This window comes from Ailuropoda melanoleuca, chromosome 1, assembly GCF_002007445.2.
Source record: "Ailuropoda melanoleuca isolate Jingjing chromosome 1, ASM200744v2, whole genome shotgun sequence".
In the NCBI taxonomy this organism is placed as follows: Eukaryota; Metazoa; Chordata; class Mammalia; order Carnivora; family Ursidae; genus Ailuropoda; species Ailuropoda melanoleuca.
Genome location: NC_048218.1, coordinates 167,049,411 through 167,065,374, shown reverse-complemented (window position 1 = coordinate 167,065,374; position 15,964 = coordinate 167,049,411). Strand labels below are relative to the sequence as shown.

General features: G+C 41.7%; 1 protein-coding gene across 1 annotated transcript in view; it reads right to left on the bottom strand.

Annotated features, from left to right (window-relative positions):
* Positions 1 to 1,792: 1,792 nt before the first annotated feature.
* Positions 1,793 to 15,964, bottom strand: part of PLEKHA8 (pleckstrin homology domain containing A8) — a 54,364-nt gene continuing 40,192 nt past the window's right edge. Inside the window, exons 13-14 of the mRNA XM_002919264.4 lie at positions 11,176 to 11,237; positions 1,793 to 6,380 (exon numbers count right to left, since the gene is read on the bottom strand). Of these exons, the coding sequence (XP_002919310.2) occupies positions 6,183 to 6,380; positions 11,176 to 11,237 (260 nt within the window). The 3' untranslated portion in view covers positions 1,793 to 6,182. The remainder of the gene's footprint in view (positions 6,381 to 11,175; positions 11,238 to 15,964) is intronic.

Below are 15,964 nucleotides of genomic sequence, written 5' to 3'. Positions count from 1 at the left end.
TTTTTTTTAAAGACTTATTTATTTGAGTTAGAGAGAAAGACAGAGAGAGCACGAGTGAGGGAAGAGGCAGGAGGAGAGAATACCCAAGCACTCCCGCTGCATGGAGCCTGACACGGGGCTTGATCCACAATCCTGAGATCACAACTTGAGCTGAAGCCAAGAGTCAGATGCTTAACCAACTGAGCCATCCAAGTGCCTGATTTTAACCGTTTTTATATAGATTTTGGATCTAGGCTGCTTGAATTTGTAGCCTGGCTCTCCTCCCTAACAACTGTGGGGGTCTTAGGTCAGGGTCTTCCCTCAGTCTGCACTTCAGTGTTCTCATCTGTGATTTGAGGATAACCAATAGTACTGGCCTTACAGAACGAGTAGGATGATTAAATGTGTTAATATTGTAAAGGGCTTAAAATGATGCCTGGCAAAGACTATGTGTTCCACAAATGATACTTATTATTGTCTATTCGATTAAGCAGAAATGCACACAAACATCTTTAAGAGAAGCACTTGATAAAATACTTTAAAAATAAGTTTATTATAACTAACGAATATAAAATCTGACAGATGTTTTCAAACATTTTTTGCAAAAAAAGTAAAACCCTCCCCACAAGATATAGAGAAAGAACTTGGACAGAGTTTTACATGAAAACTAAACATGAAATTCTCATTCACTGGTTGGTCCCCAATGGCTCCAACACATTATATTGTAAGTAAAGGCCCATTAAAATTAACAAACCAACAAACTACTTGACACTTGCTTTCTACTGTCATTATGCTGCTCATTCAAAATGCCTTAGGACAAGGACAGTTAACACAAGACTGCATGTGACAGGTATTCAAAGTGCACGGATCTATGAGACCACAAACACTCGAGATAAGAATACTGGGGCTGGAATTCAACATGACTTACAAAATTAACCCGAGGAAATCTATGTACATTGTAGCCTTTGGCATCTGGTCTAATGTTTTTCTTCTTTATAGAGACATCATTTTGTCCAATCTACTAACGAGATTAAGTCAACCTTAAATGCATGTCTCATCTGACACAGATTGTCCACAGCCAATTTCACGTGAGGTAGTTGGGCTGTTTACTGACATTCTAGTGAAACTGTCATGACACTGGGGACTCAGACATCAAACATGCCATGACACTGGCTCATTAGCCTTCTGGGAAGCAAAAGAATACTTCTATCACCCTTCTTGTCATCCCTGGCTCCACACACACCTATGGAGAGACACGTACACAGGAGTCTGTGACCCCATTTGTTTTGCAAGGGGTGCCAGCCATCCCAGGGTGGTTGCTGTTTATAAAGCACAGGGAGGAAATACTGACCACACTTTAAAATCTATGTAATAGAAAGAATGGTGCTTAAAACAAGCAGGATCTCTTTCTCGTGTTCTCACATAGCTTAGCTGAAAACATCTGTTCACTCTGAAAGAGGAGTGATTAAAAAAGGGTAACCAAAAATCTCGCAAACTTTTGCATTACAGAGTAGTGGTATGTTTTTTGCCTTTTAATGAAAGGCTATATAAAAACAGTGGAGGAGAGATCAATGCATGCGTCAACTGTACCGCCACTGATCACTGAATCATGCCCTGGAATGCCTTAATGCAGCAGTGCAACGAGAAATCATGCAAATGGCTTCTGTACACATGACTACTGACTGCGACGGGGTGGGGACCGGGAGGTCTAGTGAGGGTCTAGTGAACAGTATGTTCGTGGAATTGTTGAATCGATCCCTAACAACCTTTAATTGATAAGCAGTCTTAAATACCATTAGACAGCTACTGAGTATTTTTTTTTTTAAGTCGTTATTATGAAAACCCTGAGTAAGCAACTGCAGGTTACAAAGGGACATCCAGAAGCAGGACGTATTTCTAAATAAAGCCCTCTATATACACCTCATGGGGACGCAGGCTGACCGCACACGCTGGCGCTGGTGTACAGACTGTAGCGACCACAAGGAGCATCTGAAGTCAGGCCCTCTAAGACCAAACACATCAGCTCAGCTCACAGAACAATGGCTTCAAAGATACTCTACTTACGAAACCTAAATCTAAAAATGTAAAAAAGGTTGGTAGTTTACCTTAAAAAAAGCCACAAAACATCAGAATAGGGAGGCTGAAGAGTTGTAAAACCTAGGACTAAAACCAGAAGCAACTGATTTTAATCAATGTTTCAGAAATGCACCATTAAGTAACCAACTTCTTGTGGAATGTAGTCATTTAAGTAGGAAAAACACAAAAATAGTCTTCTTTCAGAAAGTTCCAGAAAGTTGCCTCACATCATCTTATACTGCTCATGACCCTCTTTCTCCTGCTTTAAAGGATGTTTCTTCACATCTATGACTTTCATCATCAGATTAAGTCTCCTTAATACGATGCCTCTTACCTCAACTCCCTTACTTCAAATTTAATCAAGAAAAGTATATTTACTGGTTCCTACCACGTATTTTTCTTAATGAAAAGCACTGTTCCGAAAATATAAAGTTGAAAGCATTAACTTTGGGAAAATATACATATACCCAATTAAGAATCAAGAAGCAAAGCCCGCACGCTTTTCCAGCAGCGCACATTGGAGGAGAGGTCACTTTCTGCACACGGTGCACACCTGCTGCTTTACAGCTACAAATGGGAACGGGGGTCTTTAGAGAAGCTCCTGAAGTCCAGGAGGGGAACAGAATTCGCACTGACTGGACACCTCCCGCTAGGCAGTTGCTCCACATCCTTGCTCAGGGGCGCTGCTGAGGAATGCGGACAGAACAGCTGAAAGGGGGATGGGATTTGGTGCTCAGAGGGTTTCTGCTGGCAATTTTTCGTGAGCGAAAACAGGAGGGGGAAGCAGTGAGGCCGAGCTCTGGAGTTCAGATATCCCTTTGTGTGCAACTGGCATTTGAGGAAGCTTTATGTTCGGAAAGACATGCAAATAGCGATGACAAGGTGCCTCAAGCCACTACTTACATATCCTAATGAATACTGCCTTTCAAAGTCCATTCCCTGGGGACCGAGAAGCTCCACATCCTGAGAGCCCTGCTTCTAGAACTTCCTGCAGGGCCGGATCAAGAGCTGACAAGAAAATCATCTCCACCTCATAGTCGTAAATTGGTTTTGCCCCCAAAAGGTATCCCTCCAACTTAACATTTTTCACCAGGATTAGCTATAATGAATCAAATTTACTTTCAAAGGACAAAAAAAATTGCCAGTGAAAGGATTTTATTCCGTTGGACAAATACACATCGATCCCTCCTACGTGTCAAGTCTGGCTTCTCCTGCGGGACGAAGGGCACACATGATGAAATTATGTGTTTGCAAGCACTTTGTAAAGGATTATCCAAATGTTACTTACTAGCTTCTACTAATACCTTGAAGACAAATTACCTTATTCTTCAGGATCTCTCCAAAAGTTACTCTAAAAAAGGACTCCTAAAAATGTTTTGAGCAATGAGAGCAAGGTGGTTCCTCTGTCAACAAGCACACTAGTGTTTTCATCTCCTCTCCCTGTCTGGGGGAAGAAAGCTGAGATGTCCCAGAAACCTGGGAGGATTACGGAGAAAAGGTCTTAACTATCTTTTCTCTTTGTTCCCATCTTAGGCACTACCTGCAGATTAGTACTTTAACTAGAAGCTAACTCCGAAGATCCAGGACGAAGCTCTGACTATGCCAAACTTCGGGCCAAGTTGAATTTATCACCTAGTATATCACCTAATCTAAGCTTTTTTTTAGGACCCTCCGAGCTTTATACATCTCAGGCAAACCGAACATGCTCCAGTGAGGACAATCACTATCAATAAACTTACCCCCTTTCTACAGGGGTGGGAAAGGAGGAGTACAAAATATAACCTATTCAAGTTATTCAAGCTATCCTGACCTGGGTTCCCAAGGGTCCTAGATAATATTAAACCCTTCTTCCCCAGAAAATGGCGTTCTATAAACCAAGGCAGTACCTAAATAAATGTGAAAGGGCCATGCTGAGCAGCTTTCTTTCTGTGTGTATCTGGAGCCTCAACGGCCAATCTGCAGTGTTGTCAGTGTGCCCGCCCTTTCTCCAAGAGCCCCCAGGAGCTCACCTGAGGTGACGGGGACAGGCAGCAGCATGCTCAGGACGGATACTTACAGTTTCCCAATAGCACAATGCCTAAAGTGTCCTCATTCAAGGTTCAAGCAAAGACTGGCTGTTTTTTTTTTCTTTTTCCCTTTTAGGCTATGTCAAAGGCAGGAAGTCTGAATTATCCTTTAGTTCTGCCATCATAGTCACACTAGCCAGAGGAGAGCCACACCAACTACTCGTGGGAGTAGGGAAAGTGACACACCCCCCTCAGCAGTTGCCAACAGCAAGTGCTAAAATACAAAAGCATCAATACTATTTTAGCACTTCCCCCCAGCCTTAAAACATTTGTTTTTCTAAGTTTAAGCATTTTCCAGAAGTCCTTAGTGAGTGGAGTACCGGCTTCATTAACCTGAGCTAAATAAATCCCAATTTGGTTAAGGACAAACAAAAGACAAAATCAAAACTCCTCTCTACATCAACCTCTGCCTACAGAGAGGGTTCCCTTTGCCCTAGGAAAGTATCGTCTGGGGCTGTTCAGGTAGCGTTCGCCTGTGCCCTTTGAAGGAACTCACCTTCTACTCTGGGGCACTAGCTCCTGCTGGAACTTCTCTTCCAGCTACTAGAAGGAAGCAGCCACTCATGGGGAAGCCACAATACTTCCCGCCCACACCCACCCGTGGCAGCTTGGCCTACCAGAGACTCCTGGCATCACACACTTTTCAGGAGAATACCTACCCAGGGTTGCTTGATGCAAGTTTAAATCCCACCTTTAAATTTGGACACAGTCCCAAAGCTTTTGAGATTGATAAGCAGCTGTATTGGGCTTTGAACTACTGGCGATTATACCAAGATCGATCAGGTTGCACATTCAGAACCGTGCTCCTTGAACGCAACGCCAAAGCCTGCTGGCTGGGCGCTGAGGCCGGTTCAATCAAGAAAACGGTGAGTAAACTTGCTCCACTTCTCGCTCTCCCATCGACACACATTGGGAAAAAAGGGACCTATCATTTAGTTCATGCAGAAGATGGAGAGGCCTGTAAACTAGAATTTAAACTAGAATTTAATCTTATGGTTCTTCAACCCTGGGTGCAGAAGAATCACCCGTAAAGTTGATTCAAATGCAGATTCCTAAGTTCCACCCCCACTGTTCTGGTTTTGCAGGTCCGGGTAAGGCCTGGGAATGGGTTTTTTGAAGACGCACTCCAAGTGACTTTGATGAAGAGGAGGCCCAGATCACAGTTTGCAATGACTTGCATCCTCTAATTAGAGGCTGTGTGACTGTGAGCAAATCCCTCAACCTTTCAACCTTGCTTTTGAAATGGATAATATCCTGGATGTCACAGTTTCACCGTAATGTCCAATTCAGATGACACATAGGGAAGCATGCTGGCAAAGTGTGGGCACTAGATAGGGGTCATCTTGGATGACATGTCGCATCGCTGCCATACTGTCCTCCAGCTTGGGGTTAGGGCACACCACTCATCCCTTAGGAGCCATAGTCTCCCCACACACAAACAGGGATGGCACTCCTTCCTTGTGTCTTCCTCCTCCCACACTGACACGCCCACACCAATGCCCCGGACACCTGGACGACACAGGCTCTTCTTGCCTACAGAGCCACGGAGAAGAGGATTCTCTGACTGTCTAGGAATACCAGACTCTACATTTCAATAGCTTCAACAAAGGGACTTAGCTTCCCCCAAATTTTTAGTCTAAGTTGACTAAAACACTGGCTATGTGTTATGGTCCTTGATACAGAATTTGCTTATTTTCAGTTTGGGTTTGGGAGGACCATTAAAACTAGAAGTAAAAACAAAACACAATACCAACAAATTCATTTGTTAAATCTGCTCTTATAACTTGCTGTTCAATTCTAATATAACAGCTATGATTTGGTTTCCAGGAGGCCCTTTGAACTGAAATATATATATATAGCACCTTGATTTTTAAACACACAAAAGACATATGCATTTAAAAAAATTATATATAAAAGCACTAGGCTTTGCCTCCTTCTCTCCATCCCCCCAAGGAAGGGGTTGGAGAGGGTTGAAGCTGCTGCTGGAAATTAAGTAGGGCAACAAAACACTTTAGCAGACTTGATTCCCTGAAGTTAGGAGGCGGCGCGGTCCTGCAGACGTCATACCACCTCGTCCGACTCCAGCCCGTGGACCTCGTACAAAGTGTCCAGTATCGCCAGCTGCTTTTCCATGGCAGGGAGGTAAAGGCTGAGGTCCCTCTGCATCCCAACACTGAAAGCTGCTTTCTGGTGGTCGCCTTCCTTTATGGTTAATGCGGCGACAAAATCTTCATAGGATGGAGCTGCCCTCAGAGCTAACTGCAAAAGAACTGCCCGTGAGAATCTGCATCACGTCTCTTGCTGCTGCCCATCGTCCTCTTATGCACGAGTGCACATGTGCGCACACCTTCACACACATACACAGAGATGAGCAGAGCAAAACAGCAGGAACATACCCTTCCCAATCCATGCATTCAAACACCAACACAACAAATTTTAAGGCTGGAAGAAGCAAGTATGTCCTTGGGCCATTCTGAGGATCATCGATGCCAACAAATCAGGGAGTGCTGGGAGAAACGAGTTTGAGAAAAGCTCCCTCCTCGTGCACAGTGTGATCCAGACTATTCCCTTTGCATCCTCAGAATCCGCCTGCGTGCATGTTGCTCCCACAGTCTTGTTCCCATGTGGCCAGCCTTCCAGGGCACCTCACTCATTTGTGTCTCATCTCCATGTGGGGTTCTTTGCTTATATCTGTTTCTCCCCCATTCATAATATTTCCTCTGAACCCTTGAATATTTTCTAAAAGGGAAGGGAGCTCACATTTGTTGTTTGCTTTGTGCACTGATGCTTTAACATACTTTATACCAGTTAATATGTGTAAGAATCTTGTGCAGTTGATATCCCTATTTTACAGATGAACATTATATAGCTAATGAGCGTCAGGGCCAGGGTCTGAATTTAAGAGCCACTCTGTGTGTTTTTCAACCATGTTGCCAAACATACCACTTCCCTGATGGCTCCGGATAGCTTTCTTCCCTTTGTAAGGCAGCTCTTCCCTAAGCTTGCCAGAATCTGCTGTCTGGTATCCACTGGACTGGCTCTGCTGACAGCTCTGGAGACTTTGGAAACTTGAATTAATTACTCTACATTCTTTCTTGAGCTTCCTTATTCTTTAAAAGTCTTTGAGAATCAAGCCACCCCCCCCCCTTTGCAATTGTAGAGTGACTGGAATGACCATGCAGTGGTTAAAGCACAGGCTTGGGTGAAGGAGACCTAACCTTGAATCTCAAATCTTTCACATGTTAGCTTGAGAAATTTAAGCACGGTGCTTAATTAACCTCTTAGAACCTCCGTTTCCTCATCTGTATTAGAGGACTGGTATCACTTTCCTTATTTGAAAGATTAATGGAATACGTATGACATATTTAGCCCACTTTCTGACATGTACCAGATACTCAAATGATGGTAGAAGTACATGGGAGAGAGCAGAGAATGAAGAGAAGGCAATTAACTAAAAAATAATGTGAGAAAATCTCCTAGAACAGAAAGATATGAGTCTTCAGACTTAAAGACCTACCCAGTACTCAGCATAATGAATGATAAAGACTAAAAGGAGAATATCATGAAATTTTAGAATGTGGGGATAAAGATCCTAGAAGCATCCAGAACGGGGTGGGGCAGTTTATATACAATGGAACAGGAATTAGAATGTCATTCAATTCTACAGTAGTAACAGTGGAAGCTAAAGGACAACACAGGGATGCCTTCAAATTTCTGAGAGAAAATTATTATTAACCTAGAATTCTACACAAACTAAAGCAACACTCTAGGAAAAAAGGGCAGAATAAAGACATTTTCAGGCATGCAGGAACTCGGAAGTTTAGCTCCCTTGTACCATTTTTAGGAAGCTACTAGAAGACAACACTAAAACAAGGGATTAGATCAAGAAATAGGAAGTAACAGAACCAGGGAAGTTAGTGTGAGATGGGGATTCAGCACAGGAAAACCTGTAAAGAAGAGTCCTAGGGCATACCAGCACAACAGCCCTGAATAGCTAATTAAGATTGGCATTGAGTTTAGAAAGTTCTGGAAGTAAGGCTCCAAGAAAAAAAAAAAAACATAACCAACACAGATAACATGATACATCTATGGGTTCAGAATGATGGTGATTTGAGAGATCTGATAATGCAGGGGAAAATATAAAACTTGTATAAGAAAAACCCCCCACAGAATTTTGGCTCATCTTCATCATGTTAACTTGTGATATAATTATATTGAGAAGGTGGAAGCAGGGGAAGGGAGGTAGTAATAGTGAGGTCTAAAGAAAGCTAAATTCTAAATCATAACAGGAAATCAACATTAATGACTAAAATTGATGAGGTCAAAAAGAACAGCAAACATTTTTAGGATTATGGAGGTACTGGAAGAAACAGTCACAGTAGCTGAAAGTGCAGCCTCTTTGGAGTGAGTCTGGGAAGGCTCGGACAGAAGGCAGGGACTGCTACTTTTTGTTATAACCTTTTTGGACTTTTTGATAAAAAAAAAATCAAGCACTCTGCATGTGTATTTAGGTACAATATGTGAAAAGGTTCTCGAGAGTGTATTTCTCAAGGTTCCCAGGGGACTGTGATGCAGTCAAGTCTACCTGGGGACCAGTGATTGAACTCAACTGAGGAGGAAACCAAAAACGTCAAATGACAAATGGTTAGGACACACGCTGGAGGCAGAGCCTGGACCGGGCTTCCGTCCTGTGAATTACACCTGCTTGAAGGTAAAAGTTCACTATTTATTTGGCTGGTAAATGATTCAAATTCCTGGAGTGTAAAAGATGTTTCCCTGAGCAACTAAGAGCAGTTAATGACTCTGCCCCCTGCCGATGTATGTAAAGCACTTAAAACAACAGCTGGTGCACAGTAAGTGCTCAAAATTCTAAATTCTGATAGTTCTTGGTATTAGACAAAACAATCCCATTTCTAGGAACCTATTTTTAGAGAATAAAAGAGTTTTAGTAAAAAACGCGTATAAACGAATGCTGTTGTATTTGTAACAAAAGACTCGGAAACAGCTTAAACTTCCAACACAGAGGGCTGGCAAATAAATCATGGCACCTCCATACTAGGGAAATATTATACAGTCACTAAAAATAATGATTTTCAAAGACCCTTCTGACATTTAAAAATGGCCATGATAGAATCTGTTAAATGGGGGTAAAATAATACAAAATTATACTAAAAGCTAACTATCAAAAAATTTACATACACATACAAAGTATACAAAATAATTTTACACATGTAACATGTAAATATAAAAATATAAACACCTATAAAGAGATATATATATTTTGATAAATATATAAAATTAAATAGAACAATATTAAAAAAAATGTAAATATACATAAAAAGCTAAGAAGGTAAAACACAAAAATGTTAAAAGTTGTTATTATGGAATGGTGAGAATATGAACATTTTAATTTTTTCCCTTTCTATTCTTCCATGATTTTTTTTTTTTTATGAGCCTAGATTACTATACACTGGGGAAAACACTATGAATTAAGAAGTCTTCTTAGGTATGTTACATTAAATTTTCTGCTACGCTTGCGTTCTTGTCGGCAACATCTCTCGGATCATTACTACTCAGGATTAAACTCTGACTTCCCGTACCACAGCAACAACTGCCACAACACTTTTATGTTTCTTGCAAATAGGGCAACTCAGTGTTTTTATGCTTTGTCATCACCCCAGGGGAACTGGGTTTCGGGCACCTACCAGCAATCAGTGTTTACTCCGGGAGATCACTGAACGGCCCCCCTGCACTGCCTAATTCTCAGCGGCAGCCTCTCCATCACTGCCTCCATCGCCAGGAGCGGCGATGTGGGGACGCGCACACCTGCCGACAGCAGAGCTGGTTAGACGCAGGCTGTCCCACAGCTTCACTGTGGGACACGAGTGAACAGTTTTGAGCTTGCAGAACAGGGAGAGCACATCCTGAGGATTACTTAAGATAACAAATGTGGAGGTACTGTGCACTGTGCCTGGTACACAAAGGTGTCCACCAGCCATGGGCAGCTATCATGGTGATTACGACACACGTCCTGAAGGGAAGTGGGAGCACTCTGCAGGGCAAGCGCTCGGGCTTCTACTCCAGGGAGTGCTGGGGTATGGAGCTAGTCATCTCTACGCTTTCAAAACACATTTCGTTTCACTAAAACTTATTTCTTCCACTATAAATTCTTCACACTTTCTTTACCTACCCCCTAATAAATCATGACCTGAACAGTTCTTACCTCAGGCAAATAATGTCTCCTAGCCTTTAAATTAGTGAGACATGTGCAGGACTATTTCTACCCTAGGACCTTCTACGGAACACTCACATTCTGTGGTGTTTGCTAGTGTACCTCGACACAAGGCTCTGCCTTTTCACAGTTGTACCCAAGGCTGACCACTCCTCAGATGACGGGAGAATGACAGAGTATGACTGCTGACATAAAGGGGCCACCTACTCCTGCTGTTTACAAAGCAGGCTTATTGATTTGTGCCCGCACTATGATTCTCAGGGACGTGTTCTTACGTCAACATGCAGGGAAGGAAGGTGCAGCGGGGTAACAGGAGCCAAAACATTTGGAGACAAACACCTCCAACAATGAAAAAAACTGATTAAGAAGAGGTTTCTAAGAAGCCCTAGCTGCTGGCACACCCAATCTAGTTAATATTCAAAGATAAAATTTGAGCAGCAGAAAAAAATCAATTAAAACCTGAGCATTAACAGGACTGAATACCATGGGCAGTAGAGGGAGCTATAAGCCCCACGGCACCACTGGTCTCCCATCACTGGTGAATTTTCGGCAGCTTCCTGCCTATCTCTGCACTGATCAGAAAGTCAACCAAAACCTCCGCACGGTCACTGGAGCTGGATGGGGAAAACATGCTAACAGTCTTTTCTAATCTAGACATTCTTTATTGCCAACATTTCCATACAACAAAGACCTACAGACTTAAATAGGCAACACTGTGCTCTTACTCTTGAAAACAAGGCAAACAGAAATGCCACCCACATGAAACAAACAAAACATCTTGCTGTGACCATCAGAACAGTAGAAGGAAGGAGGATTACTTACCGCAAAAACCCCTCGAACCACCCAGCCGTGGTGCTGCCGTAATGTTTTACCATATGCGTTATCTTGAAAAGAAGAAAAACTTCATGAACCACAATTTCACCAGAATCTGATGTGCTCTTTGTAGCACCTCCTTTCTCAAGTACATGGTAGCATGATCCTAATGATATTATGAGCTAACGAGGAAAGTCTTATTATAAGATTATGTGCCCCCAAAGTCTTGAGTAGGGAAAAAGTCTCCAGAGATTTTTTTTTTTTTTTAAGAAAAACAGGTAATTCCACTTTTACCTTGTGTAAATGTATCTGAACTTCAGTTTATTACCACAGTGGGAAAAGTCCCACCCATATCAGGAAATAAGGGGGGCATACTGGAAAAAAATACCCTAAGAGAATATAAAAATGCAGATCTCTGAATGTTGTGTGATTCTGAGCCAGTCCCTTAGCTGTCCTCTTGGTTTCCCTCTTTGTAACCTGATCTCTGAATCTCTTTTCAATTCTAACATTTTATTTTGGGATGTCAAATGTTTGTCCTAGATGTCCCTATGACCCTGGATATACAGTATTAAACCAAGAAACCTTTAAAACTACTATGGAAAGAATCGCTTGAAGGTACTAAGCTAGTTATAAAGTACTTGGTGAGACCGATTAATGAAAGTCATTCATATTCTAGACTTTAAAGATACAAACCTATGATTTTTGTGCCAATGTGTTTTAAAATGAGATTTAAAAACTGGCATATAATAATTTTAATTACCAAAAAATCTCAAGAACAAAATAATTGCATTTTATGCAAGGGATATGTTCCTGAAGGCTTTGAACAACACATGCAAAATTCAAAACTGATTTTTCCTAGGAAGAAATGCATTCTCCGGAGGCACAGATCTGTATCACCACTGTGCACTTGTATCAATGCTCCATTTCATTTCTAAGCGGCATTTCCAGTGTTTACAGAGTGCTCATTCCTAAATAATAGCACAGGGTATCACGGGGGTCGTCTGACCTTCTTCATCATGCTTTATCACATCTAAACTTTATTCTGGGGGTGCCTGGGTGGTTCAGTCAGTTAAGTGTCGGCCTTCGGCTCAGGTCATGATTTCAGGGTCCTGGGATCAAGTCCCATGTTGGGCTCCCTGCTCAGCGGGGAGCCTACTTCTTCCTCTTGTCTGCCTGCTCCCCTGCTTGTGCTCTCCCCCTCCCCAAATAAATAAAATCTTAAAAAAAACAAAACCAAAAACCTTATTCCAAACTTAAGTATTTTCATGTGCTAGTTTCGGCACCAGTACAAGTGCTGCCACCATTTAATCAATGCTTAAGTGACATTATAATAGGATATAGAAATATTTCAAATTATAACAAGAGCAGATGTTAAGATAACAGAAAAGCAGACATGAGACCCGCAGCTACAAGTTCATGCAGTTAACAAGTGTGGCTCACAGAATACTGCCAAAGGATGTCAGGGATCTGCATTTTACTCGCCATGTGGCTGTAGCTGAAACACATTTTACAATTTACTTAGGCCCTCTAGCTTTGAAACATGTAATTCTTGTCAACTTTTCTTTTTAAAATTTGGATGAGGCTTTATTAATACTTTTAGCATACCCCACTATCAATTGTACATAATTCAATTTCGCATAAAATACCACTTGTATTTTATATAAAAGAAGACTATACATTTGAAATGCTACAGATTTCTCTGGTTATTTAAGGTTTTAGAAACAGGTGGAAATGCCAGCACCCAATAAGTTCAAGTATGGAGAAGACTCTTACAAACAGCCTAAAGAAGTCAAGATTCAATTTAATTTTTTTCTTAGAACAGTCTGAACAGACTTAGGGTGTGCTCACAGATATAAGTCTTCACCGTAAGCCACACCTGAAATCTATCTGATTCTCCAAGGGGACAGATGGTATCAGGGACACCGCAGGCGGTTAAGACCTTAGTGAAGAAAGGGTTGCTAGCCCACTAAGTATACAGTGCAGACAGGCAGAAAATAGCAGGCACAGCCTTTGAGGTAAATCAGGAAGACAATCAACTTTCTACCCATCCTTTCCTAGAAGCCATTTGGGCTGGCAAGATACCGTACAGATCCATGGGTGCTCGCTCCTGAAGTGAGTCACAGAGATAAGATAGTGGGAATACTTTATTTCTCATGATCTTAATCCAGGTGAAGTATTAAATGACATTATAAATAAACAGATGGAATTCATTGACATTAAAATCTGCTGGTGGACATCCACAATGGAATGAGGGTCTACTACACACCCCATACTGTGCAAGTGGGGGAGATCCTTGCGTGATTTAAAATCAGTCAGCCCACTGCCCTCAGGAAGTTCCTGGGCTTATGAGAGCAGCCATTTAACCAAGTGGTATTATGTAAACTGACAATTGCTGGAGTAAAGATGTGCATACAGTAAAGATGTGTATAGGAATAAAAAGAAGACAGAAACGAACCCAGCCTGCGGACATGTGGACAACGAAGTCTCTAATGCTGGGTAGGGCAGAGAGAAGGGTGGTGGCTGGGGCTGTGGCCAGAAGGACCAAGGAGCTGTGAGAGATAGGGGAATGCTGTGCAAAGGGGAGTAGTTCGCTGGGGCTGAAGATGGCTGGGGCTGGGGCCAAATGGTGAGGACCTTTATATGCCAAGCCAAGGATTCTGAAATTCCCACTGGAGGCCCAGTGGCACTTCTAAAAAATATAACATTTAACTGTTTTTTTCTAATTCCACAAGTAATGCATGTTCATTGTTGAAAATAAGAAAAACACAAAAAGGAGAGAACCAAAGAAATCTATAATCATGCCTCCGAGAGATAACCACAGTGGGCATTCTAGGCGTATATTCTCCTAGATTTTTTTTCCTACACAGATTGTTTTATGATCTCTAACAGTCATGACTATTCTGATTAGGAACTGTGGTAGGGAAGTAATAAGGTGAGATTTACATTTCTTGATGGTATGGCGCAAATGCAGCTGTCATGGTCCTTCAGTCTTCAGCTCCAAAGCGCTCCTGGCTGGACACTCTGCCTGTTTACAAAGGCTCTGGATCCAGTGCTACTTCAACTCAGGGACTCTATGCTTTTCCTACACGTTGCTATTTAAGTCAACCTTTCAAAAAAGCCCAGACACCCTTCTCCATGCACCTTCTAGGAGAGCAGGAAAATAAGGGTGCTGTGAGTCCCAATAATGTGGGCGGTCTGGTGTAAGGAAGGCGGAGTGTTCATATAGCAGCAGCATCTGTGTCCTCCTGCCTGCCCCTCCTAGAGGAGGCAGCTGTTCCTTGCTGGGCCTGTACCTTGCCAGGGAAGAGTTTGCCACGGTGCAAAATGTGGGCCAGCAAGTCTAATAGAAGAAGGAATCGATCAGAGAATTTGGGCTGGGTCCTGACCCAGGTCCAGGAAAACCACACTTACAATTTAAAACCAGCAAATGAGAGAAATCTCGTTAAAGAACACACACACACACACACACACACACACACACACACACACACACAAACTTGCCAAAAGTCCTCAGCTGACTTCTAAGGGCTGCAAATATCCCTGCCACACGAGGCTGCATTAAAATAAAATGTAGTCTAAGCATGACCTATTTTGGTTACCTAGAGAAGATTAGATAATGAAATACATTAATCTTCACCGTAATATCCATTCATTATCATAATGCACGTTCTATAATCTGGAAGTATTTTTGGCCTCTGAAAGACATAAATGATCCCCTTCTCCCAGATCTTTGAGATGTGTCAGTTCGTCAGAGACTAAATCCAAATTTCTGAGTAGGAAGTCTTGACAATCACCTTCCCCAATTCTTTTCCTTTTACAAAAGAAGAAACAAAAGACCCTGAGAGATGGTGACTTGGCCAAGGTAAGAAAGCCAAAAACAACGAGAACTTGGGAGTATTCTTGTCTCATTAAACCATTCTAAAAAACTAATGTTTACTCTTTGTGAAAGAAAATAACAAAAATGAAAAATATCCCTTTTCCAGCAAGAATTAGAACCTTACTCTGTTTATGGAAATAAAATAAATATGATTTCTTTACTGGTAACTCAGAAATGTGCTGAGGTATGTACGTATGTATGTATTAAAAGATTTTATTTTTAAGTAATCTCTACACCCAATGTGGGGCTTGAACCTACAACCCTGAGATCAAGAGTTGCACACTCCACTGACTGAGCCAGCCAGGCACCCCAGAAATTTGCTGAGGTATTTAGAGATTGATTATGCTTAACCTGTTATAGCATGTGAGAGAGAACAACTTTTCCATTACTGTTGGTAGGTAACTGTTCTGTCCAGGAACTGCATATATGACAGTGTTTCTCTATTGTCAATCTGTAACTGGTAAGAATTTGTTAAGTTACTTTGGGATGTAGAGAAGACAAAGGAGAAATGCAAATCTAAGTTTTAAGAGAGAGCTTGGGAAGTAGATAAGCAAAGCTGGGAAAGGCAGAATCAATCATTCACTGAGTTTAGGAGATGATAATCACCTCAGCTCTGTAATGAACTATGCAGTCAGTCCTTGGCAAAAATTAGGAACCAGGAGAGGTTTGAGAGTGAATAAATCTGAAAAATAATACTGAGTGAAAAATAAAGTATATAATGTGACACCAAGTATATAAGTTTAAAATATGCAGTACAACCCTAGATACTATTTAAAGAGATATAGAGTAAAAGTATGAAAACATGGATTATACAATAATAAATAGCAAATTCAGGATGAAGATCTTCTCTGGAGAATGGAAGGAATAACAGGGCCAAGGGGTGGTACATGGATACAGTATTGAACTGTTTTATGTATTTGG